Source organism: Pongo abelii, chromosome 4, assembly GCF_028885655.2.
Source record: "Pongo abelii isolate AG06213 chromosome 4, NHGRI_mPonAbe1-v2.0_pri, whole genome shotgun sequence".
In the NCBI taxonomy this organism is placed as follows: domain Eukaryota; kingdom Metazoa; phylum Chordata; class Mammalia; order Primates; family Hominidae; genus Pongo; species Pongo abelii.
Window position 1 is genome coordinate 39,604,581 of NC_071989.2, and position 13,377 is coordinate 39,617,957.

Genomic DNA, 13,377 nt, shown 5'->3' on the forward strand with positions numbered 1-13,377 from the left:
ATCTGAAACCACATGACTAAGAAATTCTCTGCCAGAATGTTTCCATAAAACTACAGCCTCGTCTGGAACTGACAGGCCACATCAAGAGGCAATAGCACATACACCTTAATGCCCTATAGCAGTGGGTCTCAATACCAAGTACATATCATAATCCTTAGATATTAAAAATAGGAATTGTAAAATAGTGATCCCTATTCTATACTGATTAAATCAAGCTCTCTGAGGATGGGCTGTAGGCATCAATGTTTTTAAAAAGTTACCCAGGTGATTCTTACGTTCAAACAATGTTGAGAAACACTGCAACATCTGGTGGAAATCCATGATATCTGAAGGGTGGACCTCAAGTAGGTGTAGGAATACTCATTATATCATTACCCAAGATTGAAACCACCATGGACCTAAAATTGTCACTGAGCTGGTATCCTTTCTGAGTACCTACTATGTTCCAGGTATTTGATATTCAAGCTGAACAAAACAGAAATGTCCCCAAGCTCACTGATATTTTTAGCTAGAGTGTAAACTCTAGCTAGTTAGTTTGAGGATCATGGTTTTTGTTTTGTTTTGTTGTTTTGAATACCATTGTAATCCCCCTGCATAGCCAATAATAGGAAATTAATAAATGTTTGATGAATGAATAGATGAGTGAATAACTAAATACTTAATCAAATGAAATATGAGACAAGATGCTATAAGAATATATACATAGAAAACTAAATTACACTAGGAGGTAAAGGAATCTCATTGGAACATCATTGGTTTCAGGAATTGCCCTGGGCTCTATTAACATTTCTATGAATCTTTTTAATGTCTTATTTCTCCAGTATTAGTGCGTTGCCTTGAACTGGATTATCTGTTTTCATCTATTACTTTTGTATTTGTCGTTTACTTAGATGAATATGTTAACATTTTGTTTCAACATTTCCCCAAGATAGATTACTTCCCTGGTTCCAGAAACCTCATCTTTCTCACCTGCCATTCAGACAAGCCTCAGTGAATGCTGGTTCAGAGGATACTGTATAGACTGGAGAATCATGCATGGAAGGTAAAACTCACTGCAAATACTCCAGAGTGAGTTACAGTACATTACTGGATAAATCTAGAACCCAACCAGGGCTGTTCATCTTTCCCACATGTAAATGACTAGACCCTGCTCCAATGATACTGGCATTACCTCTAGACAGTTCTCTAACATCATTTGCAATAATAATAGGCCCACATTGACTATATGTACACTTATTTACTTCCTTCTTAGCTTCTAACCCAAGGACTCCTTTTTGTTTTTTTGACTAAGTATGACTCACACTTGGGACTTAGTACAAAGCACCAGATCTTTGCCTTTTATCTTTTATTGCTCTCCCAGACAGTGATTTGAATTCATTCCTTGAATGATTCAATCTATCACCATAAGAAGGTTCTTACATATCACTCTCTTGCCCTGGGACTAGGATTTACATTCTCTGGATGTTAAGCTCAGTGTATGAGTTTTCTAGGGCCACCATAACAAAGTACCACAGACTAGGTGCTTTAAACAACAGAAATTTGTGTTCTTGCAATTCTAGAGGCTAGAAGTCTGAAATCAAGATATGGTTGTGTTGACTCCTTCTGAGGTCCCACTCCTTGGCTTGTAGATGGCCATCTTCTCCCTGTGTCTTCACACGGCCTTCCCTGGTGTCCGTGTTCAAATTTCCTCTTCTTATATGGACACCAGTCATACTGGATTAAGGCCAACCCTAATGACCTCATTTTAACTTAATTACCTTTTTAAAGGCCTTAACTGCAAATACAGTCACATTAACAGGTATTGGGGGTTAGAACTTCAACATATGAAATGGTGGTGGTGGTGGCAGGGGATGGGGGGAGATCAGCCCATAACACTCATAAATGATTTTGATTAAGTAAACCCTTATATTTGTCTATTCATTTCACTAGACAATTTTCAAAGCTCATTTTCTCATTAACCTTTACTCTACCTTTTCTTGGTAAACTTTGTAAGCATTACTAGTTCTTTTTTATAGATGGGAAACTAAAAATGGAGAATTACACTACTTAACCAAAGTCAAACAGTTAGTAGAAAACTGGGTCTAGACTTGACAACTCTTATCTCTTAGTTCAGTGCAATGTTTCCCTGTCTCCTGTGCTGGCTTTCCCCCCGCAACCTAAATCCTCTTTGAAATAAGCTGAGTGGTTATAGCATATTTACTAATTTCTGCATCTAATAGCCTCATGCCTTTTAGACATCTTGAGATACAACAAGCTAACAAGAATGCAAGTATTTTTAAACATATAGCAGCCCCAGGCAAAGCACGTCAGTTGGACAGCCTGACTCTTGCCTGTACCTACTTTAAGCTTACACCTAAATGATGTCAAATTAGGCAAAAATAAATTGAAAATTGTTTTAACACCTGGTTGTTTTGCCTTCACTGTGCCAGCTACCTGGCTCACTGGAAGCACAGTGAAGGCAGAACTCATGGGAATTGTTAGGAGAGAATAACAAGTCATGCAAAAAGAATATATTATTGAAAGAATATGCTGCATAAATACTAAGAAAGAACATAGGTGATCTTGAATAGCTTCTTCTGTCTTTCATCCTCTGAGCCCAACACCCCCTCCTCAGCCCACTTAACTCACTCAGCAGATCATCTTTTGTAGTTCAAGGACTGCATATGTACAACACTTACCACCTGCCTATCACCCTGCTGTGCTATTAGGCTGAGTGGAGAAGTATTTGTGAAGCACTTTCTGAATTCTTAGATGAAATGTGTTTATCAAATAAAACATATCTCCAAGTGTTTCAATCTCAGCTTTACAGTCACTTCCTAGATCAAAGTGATGTACATCAACATGGCAGGAGATCTACCTCTGGGCCAGAAATGCACCAAATGAAGGGTTTTGATATACGTCTGGTCCTATTATCCTGCCACGAAGAAAAGTTTCCAGTTTTAGAAAAAGAAAGCCTCAGTAGCACCTTGAATTCCAGGATACTTTGTGGTAGGCCCAGGCAGGGAAGCACTTACTTTATGAAGGAATCTTTTTGTCAATAAATAAGATAATGTGGCTTCTTTGAGTGGAGAAATATAAGCCAATTAGGATTACATTTTTAACCAATGGATCTGGTGAAGTTTCTTTAGTTCATGCAACTCGTCAAGATGAAAAGATAATATACCAGCAGTGTCAAACACTAAGTTTTTAAAGAACCTTTCCTGATTTCTCAAGTCTTATTTCAGAGCTTCTCTCATGTGCTTTAAATGAGCCAAGGGTCACCAACCTTTACTGAGGACCTGGTACATGTCCAAAATTGTTCTAGTGGCTAAGGTTGCAAGACAGACAATATCCTTGCCATCATGGGGCCTACACTCTAGTGGGTGAGATATAATAAGCAAGTATGCTAGAAAATACAACATGCAATATTTCTTAAGACACGTGAGTTATGAAGGAAAACAAAGAAGGCTGGGTAAGAGGATAGAGACTGCCCTAGGACTGGAGTTGGGAGGGAGGGCAGTAAAATAATCCTCTCACAGGTGGTGTGGTGCTTTTAAAATATGTCCAGAAATTCTTTGACACTCTTCCCATCAAAGTAGGGTTTATGTGTGCTTCTATTGAAGTTGGCTGGGCCTTTGTGACAGCCTTGATGAGTAGAAGGCAGAGGAAGTAACACTGTATGAATTTTAAGGCTGGGTTACAAAAGGCCATGCCAATTCTGCTGCTTTATCTAAAGATATTTGCTTGAAAGCCTTTCACCACTGTGTATGAAGCCACCTATGAGCATGGGGGTGGAGAGAGAGAGAGAGAGAGATTCCTAAAGACACCCAGTTGTTCAGCTCCCCAGCTGGTTGAGTCTTCCCAGTCCAGGTGACAGATATGTGAGTGAATAAGCCATCAAGATGACCCCAGCCCCAGCCACCATCTGACTACACCTATGTGGGAGGTCCATGAGAACCGCTCAACTGAGCCCAGGCAACCCCTGGATTTATAAGCAAAAGAAATAATTGCTATTCTTTTAAGATACTATTTTGGAATGAGTTGTTACACAGCAAAAAAAAAAACAAAAAAAAAAAAAACAAAAAGAGAGTAGAAGGTGATAGTCCATTAAGGTCCTGAATTAATTTAGAGAGGAAGCTCTGTGAGGGTCTGGATAAAGTTTTCCAAGCTAAGGGAACAATAAGTGCAAAGGCCCTGATGTGGCATGTTGGAGGCACAGCAAGCATGGTGCTAGAGCAGAGTGAGCCAAAAAGAGAGTGCAAATGCCCTGGGGAACAGGGAAGGATGCAGCTCTACCTTGCAGGCCATGGACAGGCATTTGGATTTGATTCTGAGCTTGCAAGGAATACTTAGAAGAGATGGGGAGCAGAAGTAACACAGGTTTGTGTTTTCCAATGATTTCTGTGGTTTGTATTTTCCAATGATTTCTGTGGTTGTTGGATGGAGAATTGACTACTGGGGAGTGCACAAAAATGGAGGCAGGCAAGAAATAATAGTGATTTGGGCTGGAGTGAGTGGTGCCCACGGAGATAGTGAAAAGCAATCAGGTTTGGGATATGTTTAAAGATAGTACCGGGCCGGGCGCTGTGGCTCACGTCTGTAATCCCAGCACTTTGGGAGGCCGAGGCGGGCGGATCACGAGGTCAGGAGATCGAGACCATCCTGGCTAAAACGGTGTAACCCCGTCTATACTAAAAATACAAAAAATTAGCCGGGCGAGGTGGCGGGCGCCTATAGTCCCAGCTACTCGGGAGGCTGAGGCAGGAGAATGGCGTGAACCCGGGAGGCGGAGCTTGCAGTGAGCCGAGATCGCGCCACTGCACTCCAGCCTGGGTGACAGAGCGAGACCCCGTCACAAAAAATAAATTAATTAATTAATTTAAAAAAACAAAAGATAGTACCAACAGGACTCACTGTTAAGTTGCAAGTGGGAATGACACACGTAGAGGTGTCAGGTATGATTCCCAGGTTTTAATCTAAATAACTTGGTGAATGGTGGTGCAGGGTGGGTAGAGACGAGTAGAGAAATCAATAGGTATTCTCAAGACATGTTATGTTTGGGATGCCTATTAGATTTTTCAAGAGATGTTGACTAAGCAATTGGTCACTGGGCTCAGGGAAGCAATTGCACTGGAGATACAGATGTGTGAGTTGTCAGAGTCTAAGTGGTATTTCACCACAGGTATAGATGTGGGGATGTCGGCATATAAGTGGTGTTTCACCATAGATATAGATGTGATGTTGTCAGAATATAAGAGCCTATTTCATACCATGAGACCGGATGCAAGGGAGTGGGTCTAGAGTAATGTGGAGAAATGTGCCAACATTTTTTTTTAAGTTAAAACATGTTTGTATGCCATTGAGAATGATTTGGTAAAAGGGAGGTATTGATGCTGCGGGAGAAAAGTGGCAGAATTATTGGAGCAAAGTCCTCGATTAGGCTAGAGCAGAGGAAGCCGGTATGCAAGTGGACTGGTGAAGCTTCACAGGAGCATTACAGGCCTCACTTGGCTGAGGTGCAACAAGGGAACGTGACTGAGTTGTAATTGCCATTTCCTTGTTAGCATTCCTCACTAGATTGTAAGCCCAGTGAGGGCAGGGACCCTCCGTAATGTGTTCAACATTATACTGCAGTTCCTGACACAACGTCTGGCTTATTTGACAAAGTTGATAACTGTTTGCTGTATTAAATGGACAAATAAACAAATTATCCTATTTGGCCAAATGTAGTTCGTAAATAAATATCTGTTCACTGGCACGGAATATAAAAATGAAAAACTTGGGCAAATATAACCAAAGTAGGAGGAAAAAGTGACATTTTAAATATCTTCAGTTTGTTAGATATCCAAAACTTTTCTATTAATGAATGTTTGGATATTTTTCCAGATTGTTGAGATAAATTGAATTAAAATAAATAATAATTGCTAACATTTGTGAGTGCTTATATGTGTCAGGAATTCTTCTCTTAAGTCTTTATATTTATCATCTCAATTCTTATATCATCCTTTAAATATCCACTACTATTATTATTATTATTACACTGTAAAGATGAGGACCTGAGCCAGAGATAGTAAGGAATTGCCCTCAGATTACACAGCAGCTACTTGGTGGCAGAGTTGGAATTGAAACCCAGACAACTTCTCTCCAGAGCCCAGGTAACTAGTCACTTTCAGGCCTTCTAACCCCCAGTCTAGTACTCCTTAGCTATTTAAAAAGTGAAGAATAAATTAAATATGAAAATAACTCCACTGAAACATACCACATAAAGTCAAAGGATGAATGACAAACTGGGAAAAATATTTGTAATTCATATCAGAGACAAAGACTAATTTATGAAGTGATCATAGAAATATGTAAGAGAAAGACAGGAGACTCAATAGAACAATGGACAAAGGAAATGAATAGTTCGTGAGGAAAAACATATATATGGCCTTTCAGTGTATGAAAAAATGTGCAATCTGACTCAATAAGAGAAAGGCAAATTAAAACCATGCCAAAATACCTTTTTGTTTTTTTTTTTTAACCTATGAAGTTGACAAATATCAAAAGGTTGGCCTGTGGTTCCTGTCGCAAGCCTGTGAGAAACAAGTACTCTTACTCTGCTGGTGAAAGTGCAAAATAATACAAATAGGGCAATTTTAGCACTGTCACAAAGTGATTATCTTTTGACTCAGATCACTCTGGGAATTAATCCTCAGGTACACCTAACCACTTACAAAATGATATATAAATAAGGATATTCATTGCAACATTATTTCTAGTGCAAAAGATTGGAAACACCAAAATGTTCATCAATAAGAATTAATCAGCTATGAGAATGAGGAAGCTCCCTCATATTGACTCAGAAAGTTATCCAGGGTATGCCATGAAGTAAAAAAAAAAAAAAAAGAAAGTAAAAGATAGTATATATAATATATAATATGATATCATTTGTAAAAGACTGGGAGAGAATAAGATTGCATATGTGTCTATGGTTTAATCTACTAAAGAAGTACTGGAAGGATACTCAGAAACTCATATATGTGACAACCTGTAGAGGCAGGATGAGGTGGGAGTGAAGAAGTGTTTTTAAAACACTTTATATATACTTTACATATAATAACACAAATCTCACGGAAAGTCATGAGTGGGGAAAGTAAGATATTCAATATTTACCTTGTTTTATTTTTGATCTTTGAACCATGTGCATATTTTGTTATTTACAAATTAGAGAGAAAAGGTAATGATAGCTACACTCACAGAGCACTTCCTGTTTGCCTGACACTGTGCTAAGCATGTTGTCTTTGTTATCTCAGGTATTCCTCACAGCAGGACACATTATTATTCCCATTTAGCAGGTGAGGTACAGGTTTAGAGAAGTTAACGAATTTACTTAAGGTGCAGAGCCAGTAAATTGTGGAGCCTGGGATCAAACTCAGGTTGCCTGGCTCCAGAAGCAGTGCTCTGAGCTACTATTTCACTCTCATGGTGGTTTTTAACATTGATGCTCTACCTTGAGAAACATAAGAGATGATGTCCCCCTCATGGCCAGTTCTCATGGGCACATTAATCTTTGTAAAAAAAAGAAAAGAAAAAACAAAAAAACAATAGTTAGAAATCCCTGACAGTTCTCCAGTAATAATAGGTCACTGTAGCTGTGGCATAAGATGTCTTCAGCCATGGGAGAGCCCTGAAGGCTAGCTGTAATTCCAACCTTTCCGTCCTAAACAAGAAAGATAGCAAAGTGAAAGCACAGGAAGGTTATTATTTTTTTAAATACCTGGCATTTATTAAGTTCTTACCATGCGCCAGGCACAGATGTCATAAGTACATTACATGTATACCTATTTAATGTTCACAACAAAAACCTTATTAGATAGATGCTATCATTACCACTGTTATGAGTTGAATTGTGCCTGCCCACCATCCCTGAAAGGTATGTTGAAGTCCTAACCCCCAGATAATTATTTGGTCCTAAGTATAAAATAAGACTGAGACCTTATTTGGAAATAGGGTCATTAGGGTGGGCCCTAATCCAATATGGCTGGTGTCCTTTTAAAAAGGGGACATTTTTATAAAGACATACACAATGGGAAGATGATGTGAAGATGGCCATGTGATGATAGACAACAGAGACTGAAATGATCAGAAACCAAAAAATAAAATACAAGGGAGGGCTGGCCACCACCAGAAACTAGGAGGGACCCTTCCCAGAGTATCGGAGGGAGCACGGCCCTGCCAACACCTTGATTTCAGACTTCTAACCGCCAGAACTATGAGACAATACATTTCTTTTGTTTGAAGCCATCCAGCTTGTGGTGCTTTGTTACAGTAGTCCCAGAACATAAATAAAACCACATCTTACAGACGAGGGAACCGAGGTACAGAGAGGCCAAGCAACCCGCCCAAAATGACGCTGTTGGTAAGTAATGGCGCCTTGACCTGAGCCTGGGAAGTCTAGCTTCACAGGAATGCTTTATTCTGATTAAATTTATATTTTTAAAAGTTATTTTGCAAATTTCAGTTAGCTATTATTCAAACAAATCGTCTCACTTCATGACTGAGGGCTCTGAACACTCTGTTTTGACCTCAACCCCCGTCAAAGGGCAAAGCACAGAGCGTTCAGAGCAGGGCAACCGGGGCAAACTCAAGAGGGCATAGCAATGGGAGCCCACGAAGCCAAACCAAACTCAGCCATGCAGCTGCTGGAGCTGGGGTCCAGCTAAGGGGGCTTTCCGGTCCTCCCTGAAGCAGCTGAGTGTGGCCAGGACCCAGGGGGTACGCACTTCAAAGCAATCGAAGCTTCCCCACAGCCTCTCATTTTTGATCAGCAGGAGCCGCAATCTAGGAATGTGGGTTGTTTGAATTATTATTATTATTTTTTTAGCTTAAGAAAGGGTCAGGTGAAGTTCAAGAGAGCTAAAGCAACTTGGAGGAACTGCCTTTCCAAATCCCTTTTGTGCCCAGATGCCCACTAAACAAAAATATTTCCTGAATGGTACAATGCTTTACAGATAATATGGAAAGAGGAGGGATGAAGGAAAGGTCTGGTCGAGCACTGGATCCAGGGCCCATGTTCGTCAGTGTAGCACCTCTGAGTGCCCCCTCCTGAAAGATACAGCCCTGTGAATAACCCACTTGGTAAGTGGAGCCCAGGCTGAATGGTGGCCTCCAACTGCAGCCAAGAGGCAGGCAAAGATGTACTGGAGATGGACATCAAAGTTCAAAACATCATTTGGGTAAACCAAGAGTCAAATGACTAACGAGGAATTGGAAGCAGGTTATGGTTATGTCTGAGCAGAGGAACAGGGCTTGGGCAGACATTTCCCCCCAGCCATACTGTTGAAGTGAGGAATATTTCAGTACTTTCCCCAGAACGGATCATCCTGTATTGAATTATACAGGTCTATGTCTACTCCGATGACTCCAGGATGGAAGGAAGGATGCCTCATGTTACCCTAACCTCCACCATTTCTAGGTACAGTGTAGGTGTTCAATAAACACTTATTATCTGGGTGATTTGTTTCCTGGATGACTTGCCTTGGGCTTTGCAATCCCAATTAGGATCAGAGAAAAAGGAGAAAAAGTGTCTTTGGTGGAAGCCTGAGTTACAGGTCTGCATCACTGCAATTCTGGAATGGAAGAAATATGACCTAAATCCCAAATGACCCTAAACAAAACGCATGCCTCTGAACACAACTCAGGATGTCAAGGGAAAGAAACAAAATAGTTAACCTTTGCTTAAGGTGGAGGCAAAACAGTGATGTATCCAATTGTTAAAGGTGTCAAAGGTGTCAGACACCTTTGACATTTGAGGCAGAGTGAGGGAAAGATTAATTTCCTTAATTTTAAATTTCTCAGACATCAGGCACTAATAAATCCAGGTTTATCACACACTGGTGAAAATAAACTTTATTTTATAATTTCAAATATTTAAAGAATACCTCAATCTTAACATTTGAGTGCCTTGTTGAAAATAAATCCCCAGAAACAGCAGCAGATTTCCACAGAAAACTCGTAAAGATGCACCCTATGTATTTTCTTATCTCTTTTCAAAGCTTAAATGCTAGGGCTCTGTATATTGCCATGTGGATTAACATTGTTATGTACTTTGCTGCTAAGAAGACCTTGAGATGCTAATCCTACAGGAAACTTCCAGAGACAAGCAGAAGAGTAACTGACTCACCTGGTCGTGTATTGTGCTGTGAGGACACTTATTTCTAAAATGCAGATTGCAACAGCAAAGCTCCTGCAGGCTGACATGCTGCTCTTGCTGGGTGGCTGCGAGTGGGGTGGCAGGGCAGGTCTGGTAAGGCATTTATTTGCAAAGGGCCAGAGGACAGGGAACAAGCATTGTTTGTCTGCATTCAGAGTTTTTGTCAATTTGGGTGGCCTGGGTACTGAAGTCCAACCAAAGGAGAATCATTTTGTAATTCTTGGCCTCCTGCTTTCTCATATTGACAAGTAGATGTGGGGCAATGGGCCTGTGAACGCTAAAGTCTCTAAGATGGACAGCAGTACCATGTGAAATGGAAACAAAGGCTAGGTGCAGTGGCTCACGCCTGTAATCACAGCATGTTGGGAGGCTGAGGTGGGTGGATTACCTGACGTCAGGAGTTTGAGACCAGCCTGGCCAACATGGTGAAACCCCATCTCTACTAAAAATACAAAAAATTAGCCAGGCATGGTGGTGGGCGCATGTAATCCCAGCTACTTTGGAGGCTGAGGCAGGAGAATTGCTTGAATCTGGGAGGCGGAGGTTGCGGTGAGCCGAGGTGGGGCCACTGAACTCCAGCCTGGGCAACAAGAGCAAAATTGCGGCAAAACAAAACAAAAACAAAAACAAAAAACAGAAACAAAAATGAAGAAACCCCAGCAGTTCTTAGTTTGCAAGACTCGAGGGGTTGGGTGGAAGATGAAGGAGTATACAATTTTGGGGAAAAAAAAGCCTGTGGATGCTTCTCATGGAGGCATAAAGTCAAAGTTAGTAAAGAACTGCACTTAATGGAAAGGATGACACAGATGTAGATGCCTCATTTTTTTTTTTAATCTGCAAATGGGCTATGTAGGTTATTTCCATGTGAGCAAATGCATTTACAATCCTGGCTTTCCTTATAGGCAGAGTGGACCATTTTGAAGAATGAGATGTAAACTCCTGAAGGCATTAAGGGCGTCCACCAGAAAGAGTGGTCTCCTTATCTCAGCATCACACATGTCAACAAGGTAGAATCTGAGATAGAAAAACTTGTTCCTACCCATGAAAAATAGTCTTTCCCTCACATTTCATGCTTCCCAGCACTTGTGGGAAGAGCAGTGCCTTTTTGGGACCACCAGAGAATGTGGACATCACAACTGCTCTTAAAGCACTGACTGCAAAAATAGAATGACCTGGGGACTCTTGAGAACAGTAGTGATGGCTGCCTGCTGTCCACTCAGCTCTAAGTTAATTGACTTGTGATGAGACCCTGCATCCATGCTTTTAAAAGCTTTGCAGTTCATTCTAACGTGTAGCCAGGATTGAGACTGAGGATGACCACCTTGAGAAGAAAGACAACGGATATCTCTGGATATAGTTCTTAAAGGGACTTCATAAGTATTATTATTACTTATAGGCAAATTTCAAACATTAGCACATATAAAGACCTGCAAAGCAAGGGGTGGGGTTGAGGGAAGACAGAATATACAGCTATTTTTTCCAGTACTGCCTTACCTTTTCCACTGATATTCCTACCTGGGGTAAAAGGTATCTACTCTCACCCACTTTCTTGGCCCCTCTCCATTTTATGCAGAGAACTTGAGGTCTTTAATGGGACTGATCTCACCTCTTCCTGAACTTGCTGTGGAGTGTAGGCCATGCAGAACTGCCAAGTAATAAGATGATTCAAATGGATGCCACAACTCTTGTAACTATGTCATGGGATGAGTCCATGCCTGAAAGACACTTCCTGTGAGTCTTGGCTAATAACAGGTGGGCTACATTTGGAAACAGTATGAATCTGTCAAATATGCTGTAGCAGGGCAGGCGCAGTGGCACACAGCTATAATCCCAGCACTTTGGGAGGCAGAGGTGGGCGGATCACTTGAGGCCAGGAGTTTGAGACCAGCCTTGCCAACATGGTGAAACTTCATCTCTACTAAAAATACAAAAATTAGCTGGGTGGGGTGGTGTGTGCCTGTAATCCCAGCTACTTGGGAGGCTGAAACATGAAAATTGCTTGATCCTGGAGGCAAAGGTTGCAGTGAGCCAAGATGGCACCACTGCACTCCAGCCTGGACAACAGAGTGAGACTCTGTCTCAAAAAAAGAAAAATGCTGTAGCAATGTTGAGAGCTCTTATGAGGCCTCTCTGGACCCTATTAAGATACTTATGGAAATAAAGACTGAAAAGCAGTCAGGATGGGATGCTTTATACTAACTAGATTTGAGGCTAATTGATTAGAAGTTGTGATGATTAGACTTGATAAGTTGATGTGACTGGAGATTGACAAATCCCCTGTCTCTTTGGGGACTAAATCAGTGGAAGGAGGATGAGGGAGAGAGGGGATATTTTTGGCAGGCTTTTCTGAATTGCTCAGTTGTATTTATTTTATCACCATAGTTCAGGTTAAATGTAATGTAGAAAAATAATGAGAGCAGTAAAGTATACTAATAGTATATTAATTATATATTATATATTGGCTATATATTATATTAGTCCATTTTCACACTGCTACAAAGATACTACCTGGCTGGCATGGTGGCTCACCCCTGTAATCCTAGCCCTTCGGGAGGCCCAGGCGGGCAGATCACCTGAGGCCAGGTGTTCGAGACCAGCCTGGCCAACATGGTGAAACCCCATCTCTACTAAAAACACAAAAAAATTAGCCAGGCATGGTGGCGGGTGACTCTAATCCCAGCTGCTTGGGACGCTAAGGCAAGAGAATTGCTTGAACCCAGAGTCGGAGGTTGCAGTGAGCCGTGATTGCACCACTGTACTCCAGCCCGGGTGATAGAGTGGACCTCTGTCTCAAAAAAAAAAGATACCACCAGAGACTAGGTAATTTACAAACAAAAGTGGTTGAATTGACTCATAGTTCTGCATGGCTAGGGATGCCTCAGGAAACTTACAATCATGGTGGAAGGTGAAAGGAAAGCAAGGCACTTCGTAAATGGCATTAGGAGAGAGCAAGAGTGAGGAAATGCCACACTATAAAACCATTAGCTGGCTGGGCGTGGTGGCTCACGCCTGTAATCCCAGCACTCTGGGAGGCCGAGGCTGGCGAATCATCTGAGGTCAGGAATTCGAGACCAGCCTGGCCAACATGGTGAAACCCCGTCTCTACTAAAAATACAAAAATTAGCCGGGGGTGGTGGCGGGCGCCTGTAATCTCAGCTACTCGGGAGGCTGAGGCAGGAGAATTGCTTGAACCCAGGAGGCAG

General features: G+C 41.3%; 1 protein-coding gene across 1 annotated transcript in view; it reads right to left on the minus strand.

Moving 5' to 3' along the window:
• Positions 1-10,252, minus strand: part of C9 (complement C9) — a 78,759-nt gene extending 68,507 nt beyond the window's left edge. The window contains exon 1 of the mRNA XM_002815511.4: positions 10,145-10,252. Within this exon, the coding sequence (XP_002815557.1) occupies positions 10,145-10,221 (77 nt within the window). The 5' untranslated portion in view covers positions 10,222-10,252. The remainder of the gene's footprint in view (positions 1-10,144) is intronic.
• Between the last annotated feature and the right edge of the window lie 3,125 nt (positions 10,253-13,377).